Raw genomic sequence first — 25,847 nt, forward strand, 5'->3', positions numbered from 1 at the left:
AGAGGGCACATTTCTGCCTCTGAGGTGACAAAAGTTCTAATGTACCAGTAATGCAACCCTTCACTGGATCCGATGTGCAAAGGAAAGCCCAGCCTGACAGCTTAGAAACAACAGAGAAAAAAGAAGAGGAAAGCTGCTAGTCTGGAAACAACATTTGAAAGCACTTCAGGGAGTGGGGTGGCAGCAGAGAAAATACAGAGCAAGTGTTCCGTGCAAAAATGATCACTATTTTCTAAAGGGGAACAGATCTGACTTGCTGCAATGTATGAATTTGATCCTACCCCTCCATTATTTCACTTGTAATGACAAACAGAGTGATCTACTTGTACAACCTTTTCCCAAGTTAGATGCAGAATTGTTCTGCTCCCTGGTGTCAGCAGACTGCATTTTCATATATATATATATTGGTTTGCTTTTATATGGGGAAACAGGAATGAACTTGAAAGTACTCTCTCCTGCTCTGTGACTGTAAACTGTCCTGGATCTAAGTGTATTGCTGTTCCGTGGAATGGAGTACAGCTACAATTCAGGAGTCTTCTGCTGATCCCCCCCCCCATCAAAAGGCCAATTCACGTAATGAGACCTGGAGGCACGAGTGGTCCAGTTGGGCCTATATTTCAGCCAGTGATGGCCTCTGCTGTGCGTTCCCATATCAAAATGTGACTGTGTGCTTATATGTTTTGTGTATCGGCAGAGTCCAAGGAGTTGTGAAACTAGTTCTGTGAGTTTGTAAGCGTCTGCATGAAATCTGTTATGCCATTTAATGAGGCGAAATCAGTCTTTAGTAAAAAACAAAACAAAAAAACCCCAGTGGAGCAGTAAAGAATAATTTGGTTTGTCACACTCAAATCTAAAGCTAGGGACTAGGGAAATGTTCCCGTGTTGTACAAAACAGCCATCCTAACAGAGAGTAGTTCTGGGACTGGAAATTGTAAAGAGCAAACCACTCTGGAATCTGTTTATTATTTTATTCTCTCAGGGTGGTTTTCCCTCTTAAAGCTGTTCAGGTGAAATTTATTGTTCAGCACTGAAGAGCAATACATACTTGAGCAATCTGTGATAAGGTGTTACAGGAAATAATACTTGTCAAGGACATGGCAGGTTTGTGACTGTTTGATTCAGATAAAATTGAATTACAATTTTAGTCTTCCATGGAATAGTTATAAAAATGAGCTGAAAAACCGCTTTGAAACTTGAAGCACTAGTGAATTAGGGCCTATTATATGGTCTATTATCATCCTTTGGGTGGTTTTGTTTATATATTCAGTTATATAATGTTTGTATATTCAAATTGTATGGAAGAATGACCACAAATAAGATGAAGGGCTCTTGAAGTTAGTCTCTCTGTCATCTAGATAAATAAATGAACAGTAGCACAACTGAGATGCTTGGTGGTTTGTGTGGTGGAACAGCCCCACTGACATACAAACACCACTCTGGCCCTCCAAGACTTCAAGGCATCAAACAACCATCCTGAATCTCTGCCTGGCAATGTGCCACTCACTTGACCCTCAATGTGGTTCTCTCTCCCTTTCCCCGGAATGCCGCCACCAACTGGTTGTTTTAGAGTTAACTTCTGAGAGGGCAAGTATTCCCAGCTTCATTTCCCATGTTGCTCACTCTGAGCATGCCCTAGCTGATTGTATTCTAAGTCATGCTCTTTAACTTAGATGTTATAGGGTACTAAAAGCTTCCCATTACCTTGGAGTCTTTGTCCAGGCAAGCAGCCACTTCCTGCTCTACATGGCAATGGTGTCAGTCAAGATGGGACTCAAGCATGAGAGATCCTTCCTCCAGATGTATTCAGCCCGAATGGGCCTACCAAAATGGACCCTTCTCTCTCCATGCTAAGGGATTGTGTCCTTTCTGTTTTCCCACCCCCATTGGGGTCAAGGATACTTTCCTGAAATTTCCAGGAAGATGCAATCTAGCCTGCTGTGCCTCCAAGTCTTTGTGTCCCTTCTAGGTGTCAGATTCTAGCCAAGGTGGAGCTGACAATTTGATTGTCTATGGGCTTTACCACATGCTAGACTTCATTGCTGATTTTCTTGGAAGTCTGTTCACAAACATTGGAATTGGTTTAGGAATACATGTCATCCTTTCCACTTCCCCATACAGCCTTGTGAAAAAGCTGTCTTAGGGGTCAGTCCAGGGGTGGCCAACCTTGCTCGGTGTAAGAGCCACGTAGAATAAACATCAGATGTTTGAGAGCCGCAAGATATAAACAAATATTACACACATTTTTATTTTTAAAATATGCACATTTGCTTTTTATTAACATTAAATGAGACTGCCAAAAATAAAAACAAAAGGGGTAAAAACAGATATTGATAATATTTATTTGTCAGATGATATTTATTTGTTTGCTGATGATATTTATTTGTCTAAGAGAGAGAGAAAGAGAGAGGTGAAAAGAAAGAAGGAAAGAGGTGGAAAGAAAGAGGGAGAGAGAGAAACAAAGCAAGATGATAGATGGGAGGGAGGGAAAGCATAGCTCCCCTTCGCTTTCCCAGCTGCCCTGACGGGAGCTGCAAAATATGTGTGAAAGAGCCGCATGTGGCTCCCGGGCCACAGTTTGGCCACCCCTGCTCCAGTTCCTGTGCTTCACTCCCACTGTGTTCCTGGAAGTCGTCTTATTGTTTTAGAAGCAGCATTTCAGGGGGTAGGAAACTGTTTTGTGAATGAGTTTATTTATGGGTCATTAGATCTTATCGGTTGTGGATTAGATCAAATAGGTTTGAATTTGCTACAAAAAAGTTGGGCATAGAAAGAGATTTTAGTTTTGTTTTAAATATCTGATGAGAATAATTCTTGGAATTCTTAAAACTTAAATTTAAGAAGTTTTACTGCTGCTAGTTGCCAGCGTCCTCCTCTTCCTCCGTGCCCAGGCCCACAGTGGTTGTTGGCATTGATGTGGAGCTGGAGTGGCTCCCTAACTGTGTGTTCTGCACATGCACAGTCAACACAATTTTATTTCGGGGGGATTTAAACCCTGCTTTATTTTTTTAAATTTCAGATTTTTCTGCAAGCTTGGGGAGTTTCCCAAGTTTGAAGAAATCTGTTTAGTATCCATGTGGCCACAATTTGTGGATTTAGATATCCACAGATGGGGAATACAGGGCCTAATAGCATACAGATAAAATTATAAGAATGCTTTTGTTGTTTGAAGTATTTGCCAAATGCTGCATCGAATTCAGAGGTTTGGTACAACCCAATTGAAAAGATAAATAATGACTATGAAAAGGGCCAAATTATTTCATATACAATAAACGTTATGATAATTTTATTTTACATTTTAAGTTGTTTTGGTTTAAATGACAGCTATGGTATACAATAGAACTGTTTTTTATTAATTTAGCTGATTCTCATTAACCAATGCATTCTTTATGGGACTTATACAGTTACAGCGTTGGCATTTTAAAACTGCTTCTCTTCGTAACAGACAGCCTATATGGGTTTAGCGGGTTTAGAAAACCATGTCTGCAAGTCCTCTCCAGAGTGCCAACAGTTTTTGTACACTAATGCTGCAGTACAGAAGTTGAACGCAAGTTTTTACTTCAGTGTTAACATCCTTCCCCTTACTAGTTTACTGTTTTTGAGATCTGCCTACAAATCCAGGGTTCCCCCCAGAAACATTTGTAGAAACAGTCTCCTTATTCTGGGATTGGTCCAATTGTGCAGAATGATTTTTTTAAAAAAAAATCTAGACTGCGGGCCCAAGTTCAGAAGCTGAGATAGAGTGAGGTATGGCAGGAATCCCGAGTGTAGTGCCTGTGGGTACAGTGATGCTCTGTGAAACTTTCCTGTTTTTAGAAAGTGGGTGGGTGGGGCTAATTGGCTATTGAAGATCAGATTGGCTGTACATATATATTTATTTAAAAAGTTGCTTTAGCAGCAGCTGCTGCCACAACACGAGAATCTTCTCTGTGTGACTGAAGATAAGCTGTGCGTATGCACAAAATACTTTTAAACAGCTGTGTGTTCTGAAAGGCATCTTGTAAAAAAGAACTTCTGCCTGCAATGTTGAAGAGTGAGTTATGTATGACCTCACTCTCTGACATTTTGTGGTTGGTCCTGCCTCTTATGGCAGCCATTTTGTATTTATGCCCACTACCTTGTGTCAGAATACAAAAGGTTGCTGCAGGTTTAATAAGGGTGGGGACCTCTGATGTAAGGCAATATGACATCTGTTTAATTATGCATATGATATTTGTTTCACTTTTCCATAGGATGGTTGAACTTAGGTACCAAGATGGGATCATTTTTTTAAAAATCACGATATGTTGGCTTATCCCTTTTCCTCGGCATCTTTGCTGAATGTGATATCTCATACATCTCTTTTGCCTTTTAGCAAATGGTAGCTTCTGATGAACTGTCTCTTGAATTATTTTTTAACTTCTTTGAGTATTGAAAATAATTAGAGAACCACTTATAGTGATTGTCCAATTCGGAAGTGAAATGATTGCCTTACCTTCAAGGTTCAAGGCACCCAGCAATTTCCAATCACTTTATCAGCAGCCATCCAAAATTATGTGATGTGTTCTATTTTCAAAAAGTGCCTCAAGTCTATCTGGAAGCCCCGCTGGATAATTCAACATGTGTGGGTGGCTGTGAGCGTTGATGGCATAGCCCTTTGGATGTGTTCAAAGGCCTTTTCTTTATTGCTAGTGCTTCATGTGCTTCAAAAGCTCAGACCTTGTGAAATCTGGCAGAAAATAAGTTATGCTTATAGGGTCCCTTCACATGCAAACTCAAAGCTTTTGAAAACTTTTCAATTACAAACTGAAGCTGATCTGCAAGTGCAGCAGGGATATGGCGGGAATTCCGGTAGAATGGATCATACCATGCCTTTTAAACACTCTCCTCACCAGTTGTTCCCTGCAGACAGAACACAACATATTGGAAGCCTGTTGTACTAGTTTTCTGCTTGCAGGGAGCTTTGAAATAATGCATAGTATTCCTAAATGCAATCCTCCTATCAGTTATCTGAAGTGGTTCAGTCTGTTTGACCACTTCATTCTAGGTTCTCATGGAACAAGTACAGAAATTGTTGATAAAAACAACTTGTCTACCAAATAGTGGAAATGTTTGTTAAACACTATTTTGTCCATCCCCGCCCCGTAAAGCATGGAAGCAGGGTCCAATCTTCTTGTGGGAGCATAGGCAAGGGCACTTGAGATTTTGCCATATGCAAATAGGGCATGTGTTAGTTGTCTGCACTTCATTTTTCTTAATTGGTGTGATAGAGGCTTAGTGTGACAATTGCTGTGGGACTGCATGAAAATACCTGCATAGGAATTAATGGAAGAGGCCTGCTGTTTCAGATAGGTATGGTCATTCACAAGGAACCGGGCTTTCAGCAGCTATTAACTGTGATAGCTAAAAATGGAACCTTTTATCAGAGGCTGGGGACGAACAGTAGGGGATGGCTATTTCCAGCATGTCCTGCTTGCAAGCATCCAGGCATATAATGAAACTGATGGAGGTGAATTATGGGTCTAGAAGGTCTGATCCAGCAAGGCAATTCTAATCATTGGTTGTCAGCTAGAAGTGCCTGCTTCTTTTTTTGTCCCTAGGAAGTGGGAGTACATCCACTCCACCTGAAGGCATCTGCTTGAGCACACCTGGCTGGGGGCCTCTGGCTGTTCTGGATGTCTCTGGGAGGAAAATTTGGAACTGTGTTTTTTCCCTGATTGTTGTGAAGAAGCTAAAACAAGATTCTTAGATCCAGCCAGCTGGATAAAGTCACACACTGCTGCATGCATTTGTATGTTTACAATGCTTCCTCTCCTTTCTCCAGTCTCTCGTCTACTGTCATACCGCAAATCCTGAACAGGCAACAGACCAGTCTTGTAGCCGCAAGTTGTTACAGACACATAATAGTATAGTTGCCCCAGCTTACTAATACTTATCCAGTTGAAACAAATTATGGTGGGCTGCCTTGGTCATCATCCGTAATGATTGATTTATGGTCCTTTCTGATACTTGTCATTTGTTACAAGAACCAGTAATAACAAGTAACTCAGCCAGATTCACTGAAGAATATTTTACTGATGTTACACTGATGGAAGCATGACAAAGGCTGTGGTCACACACAGTAAATAATCCACTTTCAATTCACTTTCAGTGCACTTTCCAACTGGATTTTGCTGGTTCACACAATAAAATCCAGTTGGAAAGTGTACTGAAAGTGGATTGAAAGTGGATTATTTAGAATGTGTGACTGCAGCCAAAGTGTAATTTTACCCAGTTCTTCTTGCTGCAGACCCCCTCAACTGACACTTTTTGTCTGCAAGGGTTCTCCTGCTCCCTATAGTACCCTTTTATAGGTTACAGAGAGCTTTTGGGTGAAAAAGAAGAAGAAAGGGATTCATTTCTGCCAGTACAATGTGCATAGGATACACCTCTTCAGTGATAGTTTCTACTAAGAGTGGGTTACATTATACATTTGAGGCCTGGAATCGAATGTGGTTTAGTTTTCCTCTTATTGATCAAGCAGGCAAAAAGGGAAAATGAGGAGCATATCGCAAAAAACATAAAGACCAACAATAAAACTTTCTTCAAATACATTAGAAACAAGAAACCAGCCAGGGAGGCAGTGGGGCCCTTGGATGACCAAGAGGTAAAAGGAGTACTGAAGGATGATAGGGAAATGGCTGAGAAGCTAAATGCATTTTTTGCCTCTGTCTTCACTGTGGAAGATGAGAAGTGCTTGCCCACTCCAGATCCGTTGATTTCGGGAGGGGTGTTGAAAGACAAATCAGATTGAGGTGACGAGAGAGGAGGTCCTACGACTGATAGACAACTTAAAAACTGATAAATCACCAGGCCCAGATGGCATACATCCGAGAGTTCTGAAAGAACTAAATTGTGAACTTGTGGATCTCCTGACAAAAATATGTAATCTTTCTTTAAAATCTGCCTCCATTCCTGAGGACTGGAAGGTAGCTAATGTCACTCCCATCGTTAAAAAGGGTTCCAGAGGAGATCTGGGAAATTAGGCCAGTCAGTCTGAGGTCGATACTGGGTAAGTTGGTGGAAACTGTTATTAAGGAAAGAATTAGTAGGCACATAGATGAACAAAAACTATTGAGGCAGATTCAGCATGGGTTCTGTAAGGGAAGATCTTGTCTCACTAACATGTTAGTGTTCTTTGAGGGAGTGACTTCCAGAAAGCTTTTGATAAAGTTCCTCATCAAAGGCTCCTAAGTAAGCTCAATAATCGCGGGATAAAAGGACAAGTCCTTTTGTTGATCAAAACTGGCTAATTAATAGGAAACAGAGAGAGTCTCAATTTTCTCAGTGGAGAGTGGTAAGCAGTGGGGTACTGCAGGGATGCAGGGATGAGTACTGCAGGGATGAGTACTCGGTCTGATGCTTTTTAACTTGGAGTCGTAGATAGTTCACTGAAAATGTTGAGACAGTGTGCAACTGCAATAAAAAAGGCCAATGCTATGCTGGGGATTATTAGGAAGGGAAAACAAATAAGCCACGATCATAATGCCCCTGTATAAATCGATGATGCGACCTCATTTGGAATACTGTGTACAGCTCTGGTCAGCACACCTCAAAAAGAATATCACAGCATTGGAAAAAGTGCAGAAAAGGACAACTAGAATGATAAAAGGGCTGGAACACTTTCCCTATGAAGAAAGGTTAAAGCGCTTGGGGCTCTTTAGCTTGGAGAAATGATGGCTGAGGGGTGACATGATGGAGGTTTATAAGATTATGCATGGGATAGAGCAGGTGGAGAAAGAAGTACTTTTCTCCCTTTCTCACAATACAAGAACTCGTGGCTCAATGAAATTGCTGAGCCGTTGGGTTAGAACAGATAAAAGGAAGTACTTCTTCACTGCCACAGGAGATGGTGGCGGCTACAAGCATGGACAACTTCAAGAGGGAATTAGATAAACATATGGAGCAGAGGTCCATCAGTGGCTATTAGCCACAAGGTTTAGATAGGAACTCTAGGGCAAATGATGCTCTGTATTCTTGGTACTGGGGGGGCAATAGTGGGAGGACTTCTAGTGTCCTGGCCCCACTGGTGGACCTCCTGATGGCACCTGGTATTTTTGGCCACACTGTGACAGAATGTTGGACTGGATGGGCCATTGGCCTGATCCAACATTGGCTTCTTTTGTGTTCTTATGTTCTTAATTTGATATAAACTTCTGCACGAGCTTCTGAGCTAAGTATGAGGGGTACAATTTTAATATAGAAATAGGAAAATAAATATTTCTCTGGTGTGAAACTAACCCTACAATTATGAATGTTATTGAGAGGGGACTGAGGAACCCTCTCTATATGTTATAGTTAAAGAAGAATGAATTATTCAAGTAATGGGAACTGGGTTTTTTTCTGGGGTTTACTAAAAGGCATGGTCATTGGAATGTAAAGATGGACTAAAACAGGCCTGAACTGGACATTTTTCAGTCTTCAGAATTTGTTGTGTAATAATCATATTTTCTAATTACTGCTACCACAAAACCTAATCCTGTCCTCTTAACACTCTCATAATTTTATTATACTTAGAACAAAAATGCTACAGTAGATAAATTAACATAAATATAGGTAAATATAATCCTGGTTGTGTTCACCAAAGCAAAATGCCAGGTTGTAGGGCCTAACTTCTTGTAGTTCTACTATCTCTTTACCAAGCTGCATTTAATTGAATATTGGAGCCAGTATAGAATGGAGATGGTTAAGAAATGAATTCATCCATCACCATTGAACGATGTAAAGTTTAGTTTACATACAAACAAGCCATGTTAAGAACTTCATGAGCATTTCTTTTTATGTCATACAACAAAACACTGATGCAGAATGATAGCTGTTTTGGATTGGATCCAGACAGCTTTTTCACTCAGTCCTGGCCAATCCTCCTACTTGTCACAGCCCCCAGTTCACATGGCTTTTGTCCATGCAGGTTCAGTGATCCCAAGGGGATTAAGTACTCCCTTTTTCATCAGTGAAGACACTGGTTGGATTTAGCCCTTTGCACTTCAGCTAAGAAGCACTGAGAGAAGCTGTGATAAAATCACTCTAAAAATTCCAGGCACCAATAATGAAAGTTTTAGGCACCCTGACACCTGGGATTTGTTAAGCCCTGATCTAAAATGTACACAATTCACAGTTCAACAAAACCTCGGTGATTTCCTTGCTTGTTTCAAAGAGTGCCTGAAGTGTTTCCTTAAATATTCTTAATTGGGAAAGATTTTGGAAGACTCATAGTGAAAAGCAGCAGTGTGTATTGGTGCTTTTGCTCTCTGCTTATGGCATGCTGTGGTCTGGATGGTGTTGTTCATATGATGGGATAACAAGGAGACTGCATGGAAGGTTGACACTGAAGTCTTTTTGTTCCATTCCAGGGCTTTCCGGTTCTTCAGAACAGTTTGGTAGGGTTGGGATTTTAAGAATGAGAGCCTGGATGTAGAGGTAAAGCTTATGTTTAAATACTGAGCATGCAGGCTCAGGCTGGAAGAAGCGCTGGCAGATGAACTCTGAAATTTGAGCAGTGTGAGGGAGCAATAGAAAAGTTGAAAGAAGAATAAGAAGAGTTGGATTTTACACCCTTCTTTTCTCTACCCAAAGGAGTCTCAAAGCAGCTTACAATCCCCTTTCCTTCCTCTCCCTTGTGAGGTAGGTGAGGCTGAGAGAGTTCTGAGGGAACTGGGACTGGCGCAAGGTCACCCAGTAGGCGTCATGTGGAGGAGTGGGGAATCAAACCCAGTTCTCCAGATTCGAGTCCTCTGCTCTTAACCACTACACCACGCACCTTTAGAGGCTCCTTTAACTGTGTGCAGGAAGCTGTTTGAGGAGGATCTGTGCTGTTCGTTTACTTGTTGTTGTTCTCTCCCCCCCATATGTCATTACTGCCAGCAGCCTGTGCCACCTCTTTGTGCCTCTGATCTTTTGTGTTGTCCTCCAACGCAGCCATTTTATCCATTGTTTCAGGGTAGCACGGGCTGCTCTAGTTGACAGCACAAAGATGCCTCCCAGCTGTTTTCCCCTGCCTTGTTTCATCCTTGCCTTCAAAGGCTGTATTGCTTTATGCTGTATGCACCTGCTTGTTCAATGAGATCAATTCCCCCCCCATGAGTTGCAATCCAGAATGTTAAAGCAAGTAGTATTGCCAATAAAACATGTGTTCCCCCACCCCCAACTTGTGCTTTGTGTTTTTGTGTATAACATATATATATATTTTATAAAATATTACAAAACCTGAAATACATTTTGACTTTCATTGAGAATTAAATAAGTGAGCTGGGCTTTTTCCTTCTTGGCCATCAGTTTTACATAATAAATTGATTTGATAAGCTTGATGCTTTGGGTTATAAAATCAGCCCAGGGTTTTCAATGGCTTTAAAAAAATATTATGTTTTTTAATTGTCAGTTGCCTCAAGCAGGACTATATTTATTTTATTTTATTTATGTATTTATTAAATTTATATCCCGCCCTCCCCCGTAGGGCTCAGGGTGGCTTACATAGCAAGAAATCTTGCAATAATAAAAACATCAAGTACAATTTAGTAGCATTTAAAACATATTATACAATTTTATTTTATTTATTTATTTATTAAATTTATGAAGAGATAGCACAGAAATATCTTAAATAAATAAATAAATAAGTGAAACTGGATGCTTCCTTTCATGATCAGTGAAGTCTAGTCCATAAAAAGGCTTCAAGTACATTAACTAGTTGCTCCACAAGCCAGTAAGTCTAGGGTCCCCTGTGTCAAACCTGTTGAACCTGTGGGCCCTACCTAGAGCGTTAAGAACAGGTAGTGAGTGCTACAAGAAAATAGCTGTCATGGGGGAGGGGGTGACTATTCACAGCATGGGTTATGTGTGGGCTCGATCTGTTTTCAAAACACTGGAAGGTTCAGCAGAATGTTAGGAGGTTCCAAGCCAAGTGTTGGCATTCTCCTATAACAGAGGTCATTGTTTCCAGAGTAATGCTATCTCAGACACAATGATGTGGTCTGTGGTCTTCTGAAGCACTTCCTACTCTAATGAAATTGAGGAAATAGCCATGGTGTCCATGAGCACGATTTTGGAGAGCCACTGCAGTAGGTGGACTGCCTGAGACCACACAGGATCAGATAACACCATGTGATGTCTGAACCAGGTAGAGGTTTTCATGTAGCCTTTGGATAAACCCAAGTTATATATAATGCTGCAGCAGATACAGTTCCAATAATTTAACAATTTAATTATCCTCAAATCAGTTTGTTCATTCAAATTACTCCCTTTGGTGTAGTCATAATAGAAAGTGAAATTACAAAATTTGATTACCATACAAAGCAGCGATTCTTATACATTCATAATTGCACACTATGATAGCCTCAGTCTAGCAGCCCTTACTGGGAACTAAATTCAGCTGAAAGGAATAAGAATCATTAGTCATAATTAACTTCTTTCACTGGTTTCTGTGGGACTTGGTCATGACTACTGTTTGCTGGATAGGAATGGATTTTAAGGTATGAATAATTGATTTTTACATTCAATTTTACTGAGCTTCATGTGGATGGGGCTGGGTGGATGGGTTCTTTGGTGAGTGCATGATCATCTCCATGGCTTGGGTTCCAGTGAATACCTCAGCCATGATATCCAGTCACTGATTGTTATCAGTATCAATGCTCCAGGAACATAAAACATTCTTAGTTACCAGTTTGGTCACTTTATCCTGCTTTTTCTTCCAGAACCTCAATAATATCATCAAGAAGAGCACAACAAAGCTTAAATTAGACTGCCTCCTCAATAGTATAAGCTAAAGGCAATACTGGAACAAATTTATTTATTTATTTGATTTATGCCCCGCCCTCCCCACCAAGGCAGGCTCAGGGCAGCTTACAATAAAATTTGAACAAGTTTTAAAATAGATTAAAACCATAAAACATTTACAAGGTGCTATATAAATATTACATAAATATTGCATACGTGGTGATGAACATAGTTTTTAGATGTTGTCCATATCAGGTGTCCAGTCTACATTGGCTTATAGGGTTACTGTCCAGCTCATAATATATAGAAAACGGCATCGTACAATAGCCTTTAATAGATTCCAGGGCAAAGTTCTGATGTTGAGTGCGGCTCCTCAATTGAATGCCTGGTGGAAGAGCTCTGTCTTGCAGGCTCTGTGGAACTGTAATAAATTCCACAGGGCCCTGATATCCTCGGGGAGCTCATTCCACCAGCATGAAGCTGCCACAGAAAAGCCCCTAGCCCTGGTCATAGCCAGCTTGGTATCTTTAGGGCCCGGGAGAGCCAGGACATTCTGTGTCCCTGAATGCAGAACTCTCTGGGGAACATATGGGGAAAGGCAGTCCCTCAGGTATGCTGGCTCCTGACCATAAAGGGCTTTATAGGTAAGCACCAACACTTTAAAGTGACTTTGGTATGCTATAGGCAGCCAGTGTTGAGCTTTCAGTGCAGGCTGGATGTGCTCTCGCAAAGAGAAACCCAGCAACAGCCTGGCCGCCACATCCTACACCAGCTGCAGGTTCCAAATTTGGGATAAGGGCAGCCCCATGTAGAGAGCATTGCAGTAGTCTAATCTCGAGGTGACCATTGCATGGATAACAATAATAAAAAGCCTGAGAGTCCACTATTAGAGTACGTATAGTTGTTTTATTATCACAACAATCTTGTGAGGAAGGCTGACCCACTTGGTTAACTTCATGGCTTAGAGCAATTTTGAGCTTGGTTCTTGCACATTCAAACCATCCTCCAGCTTTTATGCTTCATGTCTGGTTTATATTTATACATGTAGCTGGGTAGTGGTTACACACACGGGAGTAACAATGTGTCTCACAAGCTGGATGGATGGACTAATACTTGGGTAGCTATTCCAAACATAGTTACCACATAAGCGTTAGGTGACTCCTGGTGATCCTTGCTATTGATAAGTAATGGTGGGTCCTATTGTCCTGATCTCCTATCAGGCTTTACTGCTTGTCTCCAGAGTTGGGAGCGGTAAAATAGATCTTAACCTAACTTCCTTTTCCCTCTTCTTTTCACATAGTTTATCCTCAGCAAAATGGGAATGTTGCCATAGTGACTGGAGGCGCTAAAGGAATTGGTTACCATACTGTGAAGTATCTGGTGAGACTCGGCATGCACGTTATAATAGGTACTGTTATTTCATTGATGCACATTTGTGTGGTTTTTACTTTGTTTAATTTCAGTATTAGTTAAATGTTTACTAGCCTTCCTCAGAGGAACTCAGAGATGTTTTAATCTCACAACCTTCCTTTCAAACAGATTAGATCAAGAGGTGGATTTACTACAGACTACTTTATAGAAATAAAATTAAAATCTAGCACCATCAACAGCACATTAAAATCCTGGTCAACAAATAGGAGGCAGAAAGCTGTAGCGTGAAGAACAAAATACTGTTTCCATGTGCACATGCACAAATCCTGTATGCACAATTATGAAACAGACAGCTACATATAGGAGACATTCTCTTAATACTTGATTTTCCTGATGTGAAGCCCTTGCAATAGCTGCTTGTGCAAGGAGGAAGTTGCTGTGCTTTTTGGTGGCTGAATCGTTGACAGGTGTAAAGGGTTGAGCTCTCTTATTTAAAATAGCACAGCTTGAATGCCTTGATTATTTCTAAACGGTGATGGAATTTGTTGCCATTGTTAGCAAAGTATATTACATTGGAGGAGGCAACATGACCAGCTGATGCAATGGCAAAATTCATGTGTAGAGACAAATCACAGTGTGTCATGATACTAACAAGCAGCCAGGAGAATTCTCAAACTCTCATAAGTCTTCCTCTCCCCTCTCCTGCATCTGAAAAATTAAGTGCTTCCACAACAAAGCAAATTGTATTGTTTTGGTCTGAATTCCAAACAGTGTTTTGTTCTCTGCCCTTCATAACAGAATTCCATTGTGGTATAGCTGTTAGAGTGTTGGATAAGGATCTGAGAGACCCAGTCTTGAATCACCAGAGTTCTTCTGTGGTTCTCTGGTTGGAACTGAGCTTCCTTTCATGGCTTCCTGGGAAGTTTCCCAAGTGGTTCCTCAGAGCTGTCCTGTTATATTACTGGTGCATTGATGTCTTATCTAGGGCTCTTATGACATTAAGACTTTTCTCCCGTTTGCTTTCAAACTACAGGGTGTTTTTTTTTGAGCTTCCGCACTATGTTGTGTTCTAATTGTCACTTTCTCTTTCTCATTGTGCTCTTTTGAAAACCAAGCATGCTCTAAAGCCATCTGGATTAAAGATGTGCATTATCTTGCTCTATAAAGCACTGGTGTTTTCCTTGTTGTCAGCTACTCACAGTTGCGGTTTTCCCCACTGCGCCATGGGTCCTGATCTGAATAGCCCAGGCTAGCCCGACCTTGTCAGAACTTGGAAGCTAAGCATGGTTGGACCAGGCTAGCATTAGATAGGAGACCTCCCAAGGAGTACCAGGATGATGACACAGGCAATGGCAAACCACCTCAGAATGTCTCTTGACTTGAAAACCCTACGAGGTCGCCATAAGTCAGCTGTGACTTGACGGCACTTTCTACCAAACCATGGCAGTGCTATGTTTTTAAAAAATTATAATTGCTATAGTGAATACAAATTTTTAAAAGGAGCTCTCAAAAAGGCCTCTTGGTGGTGCCATGGGAAGGCATGGAAAGTACCAGCCAGAAGAAAGTTTGTGGGAAACTCTGTGTGGAAGTTCTAATGCCAATATGCATCCCTCTGCATTTGCAGTGGCCATAAAAGCAATGACAAGAGTACTCTGTGGAAGCAGCAGAAGTGATGTGGAATCTTCCAAAGTGCAGCTTCTGCAGCATGGTAGAGCTCCACTATATGAAAACAACAGTCTTTTGGTTCAGCCAGCTTCCACACCAGCACTGTGCCTCCTTAGATTTTGCTGACATGATTGTGGGACTCAGGGACTTGACTGGAAATTTTGAGTAGAGCATTTTCAGAGCGCAATGCCTTCTAGCTTTCTTGGAAGCCCTGCTTAATATAGAAGAAGATTAAAAACATAAATTCAGTGTCTGTTGCTATTTTAACTTGCAGTTAAAAACTTAGCTGAGTCCCGTCGTAATTCAGATAATAGAATTTTGAAATGCTCGTCAAATTGTCATTCATTTGCATCTGAATTGCTGCGTTCTTGTTCTGTAAAAGCGCAAATATGCACACTGAAGAAGTGACTGGCCTGTCTTCATGTCTATTTTGGTTACTTTATCAGTAGTCACAACATTTTCTAGTTTGGTCACTTGGGTAAACAGAGTTTCTCTTATTTTCCTTCCAGGTAATATTAAGCTTGACAGGCTGTATCATCTGATAGACACTGCAGTGGTTTACATGCCTTCTAAATGTTCAGATATAACTTCTCTTGTTGTACCTGTTTTTTGGGAGATAAAATGTTATGTTTATATCTCTTACTACAGTAAAATGAGTAGGGATTTTAGCATTTCATCTGCATCAAATTATCCATGTGACTATAGTAAAATATTCTAGGCAAGGTTCTTTGCTACAAATAATTATCACTATTACATTATAAAGGGCAGACCAGACTGATAGTAATATTGGGAATTTTCCACTGAAGTCCTTTGCCAGATCACTGGAATAGTATCCTGACAAGATGGAGGTGATACTGCTTGGCAAGGTATCTAGTTTGGAGAAGGCTGTCTGTTTTAGATGGGATTCAGTTTTCTTTGACAGACACTTTGAAGAGCCTGAGAGTTTTGTTAGGCTTGGTCCTGTTATCGGAGAAACAGGTGTTTGTGGTGGCAAAAAATGCATTTTTCCAAATGCATCTGGATCATAAGTTGTTCCCTATTTGGAGACTGCCAGCCACATTGGAGACATTGATCCACATAACAGTAACATTGAGGGTTTGTTATTGTAACATGCTTTATGTGGGGCTACTGAAGGCTATTTGGAAACTATAGCTGGTACAGAATGTGGTAGCCTGTTTATTTTAAGGGCTATGTGCAGGGAATTTATTAGTCCCATCTTACAATTATTGCATTGGTTGCTTGTAAGTTTTCAGACCCAATTCAGGTTTCTGGTACCCACTTTTAAAGCTTGTTTTCAGAATCACGAGTCCAGGCTTCTTATATTTAACCACTGTAAACCAAGTCCCTTGAGCTGGAGGGTTGTGAACTGTCTCATCACCCACACAATCCTTTTCCTTTTAAAATTTCCACCTTCAGCTCTGGGTGTATGAGACAAAGTGGATTTATTTTCTTTTCCTTTTCCATTGTACAGGACCACATAATCCTTAAACAAGAAAACAGAGTAGATACTGATTAGAACCCTTTTACCCTAGTTCCTGTAGAATCTTGCCATGGGTTGTACGGTTTGAGTAAAACACTGGAGTCAAGGATAACAAACACACTTAAGATAATTTAATTTGTAAGTGTGACACTTAATTCCTTCCCACTCTAGTATGATACATGACACAAGTTACTAAAGTTGGGACATGTTTTACGTTTGTTTATTATGAAGTAGATTTTTTAAGAAGTTCAGACTTGGAATAATCATCAGACAAGCATCAACACTTTACTGTTTTTATATAGGAATGGCACTCAGACCCTCTCTGTCTAAACAATACTCTAAAGTCCCCATCTCAGGGATCCCCAATCTTTTTAAGCCTGCAGAGCCCCTTTGAAATCCTGAGGCAGGGTAGTGGGCATAGTCACAAAATGGCTGCCACAAGAGACAAAGAAAATCTCAAAATGTTAGCAAGTGCCGTTTATGTATAACTTTAATAGCAACTTTTCGACATTTCAGACAGAATCTCTGATCTCCAAAGCCAATCACATCTCTAATGGCATGTCAGAAGCCCTGGTGGACAAAAGCTCCATGTAGCCTTATCCACTTGCTAAAAGCACTTGGTGCCAGGAAGTGTTAGTGGCCCACTCCAGGATACCTCCTGTCTCCTCCTTCCGGCTCCTTCTTTTCAGTTAAACCACCTCAAGGGTTCCCCCCTCAACTTAATTTTTATGTATTACATTTATACCCTACTCTCCCCTGTACAGCAGGGCTCAGAGCCTCCTTCCAGCTCCTTCTTTTCGGTTAAACCACCTCAAGGGTTCCCCCTCAACTTTATTTTTATGTATTAGATTTATACCCCACTCTCCCCTGTACAGCAGGGCTCAGAGCGGATAACAACAACATTCATAAAACAATATCTATAAAATTAAACTATTAATACAATTCTTAAAGTATACTGAATATACTAATAAGATGGCACATGAAAAGGGAAGCAAAGCCTAGTGCCCCTTATCGGGGGGAGGGAGAGTAAATATCCTACAATTAATCAAATGAGGAAATAATAGACACAGAACGGGGGGGGGGGGGGGGAGGCCAATCTAGAATGGAAGCTGTTGCTGCCCTCAGCTGTAAGCCTGGCGGAACATCTCTGTCTTGCGGGCCTTGTGGAACTGTATCAAATCCCACAGGGCCCAGATCTCACGCGACAGAGCATTCTACCAGGTTGGAGCAAGGGTCGAAAAAGCCTTGGTTCTGGTTGAGGATAACTAGATGCTTTTTGGGGCCAGGGATCACTAGTAGGTTGTTATCCATTGGGGGATGTACCAGGAGAGGCAGTGCCAGAAAGATGCTGGTCCCAAAATTTTAAATCTGATTCAGGATTTTAAATCTGATTGGTCTGAGCTAAATGGGGAAGAAAAGAGGGCAGAATGTTCTCCTGTTTGTCACACCCATTACAACCTAGAACCCACACTTCATTATTACCTATACTGATAAAAAATTGCAGTAAATGTGCTGTGCCCAACAGCATTTATTGGTTGCTGTACTCCTCCCACATACCAATGATTCTGCTGCTGCTGCCTGATCATAGCTTTTTGGGTAATTGTTTTAACAATATGGAACAACCTCCCAGCTGAATTAAGGCAAACCTCATAGATACACTTTTGGAAGGAATGTAAATTGGAACCTTTACAAAGGCCTTTGGAAGTCATGTGATTGCATTATGGTTTTTCAGGACACTTGGGGGGTAGGCTTTCTAAATTTGGTATTATTTATTTGTTATGCTTGCCCATTTAATTATGTGTTTAATTTTCTGATTCTTTCCCAAATTTTTGGATGTTTCTTCCCTTTTTTTGGGGGGGAAAGCGGGCTTATAAATATTTTAAATGAATAAATCACTATTTTTCATTGGTTCAGAACACATTAGCATCATTCATTGGGGGTAAGACTCTGGAGCAAACACGAAGGCTACCAACCTCCAGGTGGGGTGTGGAGATCGCCCAGGATTACAGCTGATCTCCAGATGACAGAGATCAGTTCCCCTGGAGAAAATGGCAGCTTTGGAGGGTGGGTCCTGTGGCATTATACTTTGCTGAGTTCCCACTGCAGGCCCCACCCCAAAAATATCCAGGGGTTTCCCAACCAGGAGTTGGCAACACTAACAAACACAGTGAAGTTGTTCTTAATCTTACAATACTTCATATTGTGGGGAGTGCTACAGATGTACAGTCTTCTGTTGGAAGTTCAGCACTAATATTTTAGGGTGTCTGCTGCCAAGGGTTGGATTTGCGAGCATTTTGCACTGAGCCATGCCTTTCATAGAACTCTGTCATTGAATTAAAAGTTGGTAGGGGCCTAAAGACCATCCTTTCCAACCCCCTGCACCATGCAGGATGACCTAAAGCATCCCTGACAAATAATCATCCGACTTCTACTTACATACTTCCAAGAAGGAAGAACCCACAACATCCTTGGGCATCTGATTCCACCACTGAACTGTTAAAAAGTTTTCCCTAATATCCAACCGGTATCTCTCCAGCCATAATTTAAACCCATTATTATGAGCGTTATCCTCCACTGCCAACTGAAATACCACCCACCTCCAACAAGGAAGAACCCACAACATCCTTGGGCAACTAATTCCACCACTGAACTGTTAAAACGTTTTCCCTAATATCCAACCAGTATCTCTCCAGCCATAATTTAAACCCATTGTTATGAGTGTTATCCTCCACTGCCAACTTAAATAGCACCGTACCCTCCTTTAAATTACAGCCCTTCAGATACTTAAAAAGAATAATGATATCCCACCTCAATCTCTTCTTCTCCATGCAGGAGGAGGAGGAGGAGGAGGAGGAGATTGGATTTATACCCCGCCCTTCACTACCCAAAGGAGTCTCAGAGCAGCTTACAAACTCCTTTCCCTTCCCCTCCCCACAACAGACAACCTGTGAGGTAGGTGGGGCTGAGAGAGCTCTGACAGAAACTGCTCTTTTTCAAGAACAGCTCTTATCAGAACTATGGCTTGCCCTAGGTCATCCAGCAGGTGCAAGTGGAGGAGTGGGGAATCAATCCTGGTTCTCCCTCCCAGATGTCCGCACACTTAACCACTACACCAAACTGGCTCTCAGATCCTACAGCCTTTCTGCACAAGGCTTAGTCGCCAAAGTCCTAAGCATCCTTGTCACTCTCCTCGACTCCTGCTCTGAAGTTTCTATGTCCTTCCCATAAAAAGGTCTCCAGAATGGGACACAATACGCCAAACAGGGTCTGACCAATACTGACACGTTTCAATGTTCTAGACACTATGTCTCTGTTGATGCACCATATGATCGAGTTTGCCTTCTTTGCTGCTGCATCACACTGGCTACTCCTAATTTGCAGTCCACCAAACCCCCAAGATCCCATTCACACATGGTACTACCTATAAGAGTATCCCCCATCTGGTATGTGTGCATAATATTGTTACTACCCAGATACGAAGTCTTACATTTATCTCTACTAGATTTCATACGTTACATTTGTCTCTATTAAGTCTGCTCAGTTATGAGTGTGTAGGATCAGTGCAGTAGGCAGTGCCTAGAAATGCTGCTCCTATGGATTGTCAGCAAGGGCTCTTTATACCACATTGCTAGGTGGCAGGCACTTTCTATCAACCAACCTTATTATTGTCCCTTCAAAATATTGTTTGGACCGTGATCCAAAAATCTGTACAAATAGTTCTGCATGCCCAGTGAATGTTGGAGTTTTGTTACTTGAAAAATGAGCCTCTATCCCATATAGTGGGAAGGGAAGTCTGCATGGTATAGCTCAGTCTCATCAGATCTCAGAAGCTAAGTTGGGTCGGTACTTGGAAGCGAGATCACCAAGGAAGGCTGTACAGAGGAAGGCCATGGTAACCCCCCCCCTGCTTCTCACTTGCCTTGAAAGCCCATTGCTGGGGTTGCCATAAGTTGGCTGTGACTAGATGGCAGTTTACACACACACACACACACACACACACACACACACCATATCGTGAACAAAAGCCTAACTTGAAACAGTCCATTGTGTACGCCATTGTCCTTGGGAGAACAATTGCCTTGCGAGGGCAGACACAATAGTAGGCAATGTCCAGTCACGTTGTAGTAGTGTGCCATCCCCCTTCCCCAGTTGCCAATTCATCTCAAGTAAAAACTGTCACTTGACACAGCAGAGTGCTCTGCTCTTTGAAGCAGGGATCCCTTGACATGGCCAGATGAAGTTGATGATATCTTCAATGCGAACTGCAGATCTGAAGTGCAACTTTAGTCCTGTCAACCATGTTCATTGCTGGCTTTATGACACCTAATCCTGAGTTCTCAATTTTGCAGCAAGTTGACAGCTGTAGAGTTGTGCAGTCAAAGCATCAAAGAGGCCCCCTTTTTAGCCCATGGCTGGCTCACAGGCTATTTCATCATTGGCTGACAGCCCTTGCTGCAAACTACCTCTCTGTAGCTGCCTCCTTCAGTTCATGCAGGGAGAGGATAGCAGTGGGTAGCATTGCTACTCCTAGAAGGACATTTCCGTGAACTAGCAGTAGCCTGTGGCTGTAGTAGACCTTGACCAAGTACATTTTTGCCTATTGGGCAGAGTAGGCTTGTTGGTGAATTTACGATTTGCATTTGCCAAAGGTTCATCATTGCTCTGCTTGTAGAATGAGAAGGCTTTGTAAACTATTGCCAACAGCACAGTTCAGAATTTTCAGCGATATCATTTCTTTAAAGCTGTACCCATACGGAAGCCTTTCTGTTATGAATGAATAACCAACATTGTTAATGTACAATATGTTGCCCAAATGAAATGAATATATTGGATGCTCAACAGAGTGCTGGAGGAGGCTGAAATCTAAAAAACCTTGCAGGGATTGCTGCAGAATTTCCCTTTTTCCCCCAACAAGACTTTTTCCAGTACTATAGCATGTTGGACTTGAATTCCCTGCTGTAGAAAATTATTTAGGCTAAGAAAGTGAGGGGACGTGATCTCATGCCCATAGCTTCTTTTAAGAAACGCTCCACAGATATGGCAGTTCCACTGGAGGGTTTGTTTGTTGACACCGCATCTATTTCTAGAGATTAGGATCAAACTGGATATTTCCACTGTGCAATTCTGGATGATCTCTATAGGAAAAAACAACAACAATGTATACTGTGTGGGAGTTTGTTTTTGGTTTTAATGGTAAAAGAAAAGAGGCACCCACTGATCTGTGCAGATATAATTGAAGCACTGCTCTAATATATCCATTGGTGGGCTAATATTCATGTCACAAGTTCATAGGCAATAACCACTTCCATATTCATAATTAAATATTATAAGGCCACCCATCTGAAGTGGCTGTACAAGATTTTCCTTGGGCTTGAGAAAAAAATAGGTAAGACAATTGTTGTTGCAAACTATTAAACCATTAGCAAGTTATAAATTTCTGCCAGAAAACAATACATTTAAAACGAGAGCATCCATTTTGTCTGTTTGCATACTTACCAAATAATGTTGCAAAAAGATCAGGATCAAAGACATATGTTTAAACCTGTGGCAAGAGTAGAATAGCTATTATGGAGGGATGTAAACAGGCTTAGATAGGTCAACTCACGAAGGCCCCTGCCACACGGCAGGGAAAACACCGGTGAAAGTGCGGCTAATTAGAGCCGCACCAAAATAGAGACGCTGCGGGTGGGATCCCACGGATCCCGTGAGCCGCACACCGTTGCTCCCCGGCACGATCAGATGCCGGGGAGGAAGAGACGAGTGGGAGGGGGAGGCTGCCGAACTGCGCATGCTCGAGCATGCGCAATTTGGCCTGGGGCCGGGGATGCGCCGGCACAAGGACGCGCCGCCGATCCCACGGCCGCACTTGCCGCGGCCCTTCCGATTTAACCACCCAGTTAGGTGGTTCTTTTTTGGTGCGCTTTTTCGGCGGAAGGGACGGATGGGGGACGGGCGCAGCATGATTCCCAGATATTGCTGTGGGATCGCGCCCGTTTGCTGTGGCCCCGATCCGTCCCTCTCCCGGCCCAAAACCCCTCGTGTGAACAGGGCCGAATACATGACTATATCTGTCCATCCTATGGTATGAGGCAGTCTCATCATGCTGGGTCAACAGGACATGCACCAGTTAGCAAATGTAATGGGGAGGGCAGTGGATCTTTCATTTGTCTTCTGGGCCGGGGGTTCAACTCCTAACATTTTGAGGTTCAAATCTCTACCCAAAAACTATATCAAGGTAGGTAGCAATTTAGTGATCAAGATATTTATATCTTGAACAGGTATACCAAATATTATTTCAATACACTGATGTTAGACCAAGGAACTGTGTTGCAAACATAAAACAAAGCTTGAGTATGTGATATTGCCTGACTTCTCTTGGTCAATAAAACACCTTTTGGTCAATAAAAAACCTTTCTCTGTTACATGAACTGATCTGCTTTTTGTTGTTAAGGGACCCCTGGCCTTTCCCATCTTCTTTTTATATCAGCAGTTCTGCTTCATTCACCTCAATAATTAATCTAATATTTTGGCTGTGGATTCTTGCAGAAATGAATGTCAAGCTGTGAGTTAGTATTCTGAAATATTTGCAATTAATATTATTATTTTTCTCTAATTTGATTCGCAGCTGGAAACAGTGAAAGTGAAGGCCAAGAAACTGTGATGAAAATAAAAGAAGAAACTTTGAATGCAAAAGGTATTTATTTCTCTGTGTTAAAAGAATCAGAATTGAATTTTTTTTCTTGAATTAAATATTTAAATATTCCAGTCCAGTGTGTGCAATTTTTTACAATACCAATATCTTTCAGAAACTGGTACATTTCTACTTTTGATCTGAAGTAGATGGGGCAGAAAAGGTGATGGCTACACATAATATTGAGTTGCTGAATATGTTGGGAATGTGTGGTGTGTTGGGGGAGTCAGCAGAGACATACTAGGGCTCATGTGTTGTCTAATCTCTATCCATCCACAGATATGGTAGGAGAACTTTCAGTAAACCATCCTCTTTTACCTTGATGGTGTGTAATGCTGGATTTTAAAGCAATAAAATGTTCTGTATAATCTTCTGGTGCCAGATTAAGTAGTGCCAGTTTGGTGTAGTGGTTAAGTGCGCAGACTGTAATCTGGGAGAACTGGGTTTGATTCCCCACTCCTCCATTTGCACCTGCTGCATGACCTTGGGAAAGCCATAGTTCTGATAAGAGCTGTCCTTGAAAAAGAGCAGTTTCTGTCAGAGCTCTCTCAGCCCCACCTACCTCACAGGGTGTCTGTTGTGGGGAGGGGAAGGAAAAGGAGTTCATAAGCCGCTCTGAGACTCCTTTGGGTAGTGAAGGGCGGGGTATAAATCCAATCTCTTCTCTTCTTCTCTTCTAGCATATTTGACCAAGATGTGGCTGGATGATGGTAATATGTGATTCAAAAATCACTCTGGCTTGGTTTGGGTCCTTCATACACTCTCTGCAGTCAGATAAGGGCATTAAATATGCAATATGTGCTATGGTCAGACTGATATTTACTGATGGAATGGGTGGTTTCTACTCCTCCTAATTGCAGGAATGGCAGGCAGATTAAAATGGTCTAGCCTCAGAGACTGATGGATCTACTTGGCCTCTGGAATGTTCTGAGGGATTTTGAGAATCTGAGCAGCAACTCCACCAGGGTGTTGATAGGAACCTGGAATGCCAGGCATCTTGAGTTGTTCACCGGTGTCCTTTTCTGTCTTTGAAAGGAAAATCAGTTTCATAGTTTACTATGGAGCAGTGGGAACTAAAAAGGCTAGAAGATACCTGGAATATTGTTGTCATAAAACGGGCTGAATCTGATAGAGCACACTAGAGAAAACATTAGCATTTATGTGAACATTAGCTTATGAGGTCGTAAATGACAGGGTCAAAGGTGTTATAGTTCCTGCTGTCATTGCTTCATGTTGAGTACAACAATTTAATTTGGTGGTTGATGACTTTGAATGTGGAGTTCCAGAATAGGTATTATCGCTGTAACAATTGTTCATGATTCTTCAGTAATAAAATCTTTCAAGCCTTCCCCAATGTGCAACTGTATAGTTAAACTTGCTAGATAGCATAGAAATAAATGGAAATTTTGTGTCATACAGTTTTTCTCCATGTGGAAGTCTAATTCAAAGACTTGCCAGTAGTACATTTTTGATCATGCATATGTGTGGTGTTGAGTTTTCTAACAGACCATCCTATAGGTTCTTTAGGTCTATGTGTGTTTAGATTCTAACACTTTTGATGGCATTTAAAATAATTTGTCATTAATTCTGTGATGACTTATTCTGTAGGAAACATTGAAGAAGTTAAGGAATTACTGTTCTACCTCTGTTTTCATTTATTTCCTAAAACCTTTTATTGGGAATTTTACTCTGAGTAAGAATTTCTCCCAGGATTGAATTATACCATATCTCTTTTAGTGAGTCACACATCTGTTTTAAGGTTGTTAAACATTTTTAAGCTAAATAAATCTTTTGTTTTTATCAGAACAACCATAATTTATTATTCTTATTTTATTTATTTATTTAAAGCTGTCTAAACTGTATTGGACATTGTACTTTAATGAAATGAATAGGTTTTAGCCCACATGTTCTTGATAAAAAAACACCATGAAACAAAAAAGGAAGTAAAGGTATGTGTGTTTTGTGCCATTGAGTCACATCTGACTTATGGCTCCCCTATGAATTGACCTCCAAAACAGCCTATCATTAATAGTCTTGCTCAGGTCTTGCAAACTGAAGTCCATGGCTTCCTTTATTAGATCAGTCAATCTCATATGGGATCTTTTCCAATGGCTTTCAACATTTTCTAGCATTATTGTCTTTTCCAGTGAGTCTTCTCTTCTCATGAAGTGACCAAAGTACAATAGGGTCAAATTAGTCATTTTAGCTTCTAAGGAGAATTCAGGCTTGATTTTATCTAGAACTCACTTGTCTTTTTGGTGTCCCACAATATATGTAAAACTCTTATCCAACGGCACATTTCAAATGAATTGATTTCTTTCCTGTCAGCTTTCTTCACTGTCCAACTTCTGCATCGATACATAATAATGGAGAATGCTGTAGTATGAATTATCTTGATCTTGGTCTCCGGCAGTGCTTCCTTACGCTTAAGGATCTGTCCTAGTTCCAAGTCTTAATCTTCCTCTGATTTCTTGGTGGCAGTCATCCTTTTATTTGTTGATTGAGCCATGGAATAGAAAATCTTTAACAATTTCAGTTACTTCATTGTCAGTTTTAAAACTGTGATGATACATTAAAAAGAAGTGGTTCAATAAAAGCAATATTATAGTATTATCAGCACATTTTTGAACCTGTCAATATTATCAGATTAATTATTTCTGCAATGCTTTTCTTCCCTTTGTTCAATTCTTGGTAATTGTAAATTCATAGGTTTACCTATATCTTCTCTATATAATAATTCTGTTTTGGTAGTGGCACTCTCCTGAACACTCCACACGTTCCCAAATCAGTTGGCTCCCTGATCTGTCACTCATAAGTTGTCCCTATTTACTGGCTGCGTTGCCTGAGTCTCGCCTCCAATATTCTAAACAGTTTGCTTTCCCTCTCTCCCCAATAGCCAGTAGGAACACAGAGGTA

At 41.2% G+C, this 25,847-nt stretch overlaps 1 protein-coding gene across 1 annotated transcript in view; it reads left to right on the forward strand.

Annotated features, from left to right (window-relative positions):
• The window catches only part of DHRSX (dehydrogenase/reductase (SDR family) X-linked), a 176,376-nt gene that overhangs the window by 21,840 nt on the left and 128,689 nt on the right, over positions 1 to 25,847 (forward strand). The window contains exons 2-3 of the mRNA XM_015406989.1: positions 13,025 to 13,132; positions 22,866 to 22,934. Coding sequence (XP_015262475.1) covers positions 13,025 to 13,132; positions 22,866 to 22,934 — 177 coding nt within the window. The remainder of the gene's footprint in view (positions 1 to 13,024; positions 13,133 to 22,865; positions 22,935 to 25,847) is intronic.

This window comes from Gekko japonicus, unplaced genomic scaffold (assembly GCF_001447785.1).
Source record: "Gekko japonicus isolate JY-2015 unplaced genomic scaffold, Gekko_japonicus_V1.1 scaffold1761, whole genome shotgun sequence".
NCBI lineage: Eukaryota > Metazoa > Chordata > Lepidosauria > Squamata > Gekkonidae > Gekko > Gekko japonicus.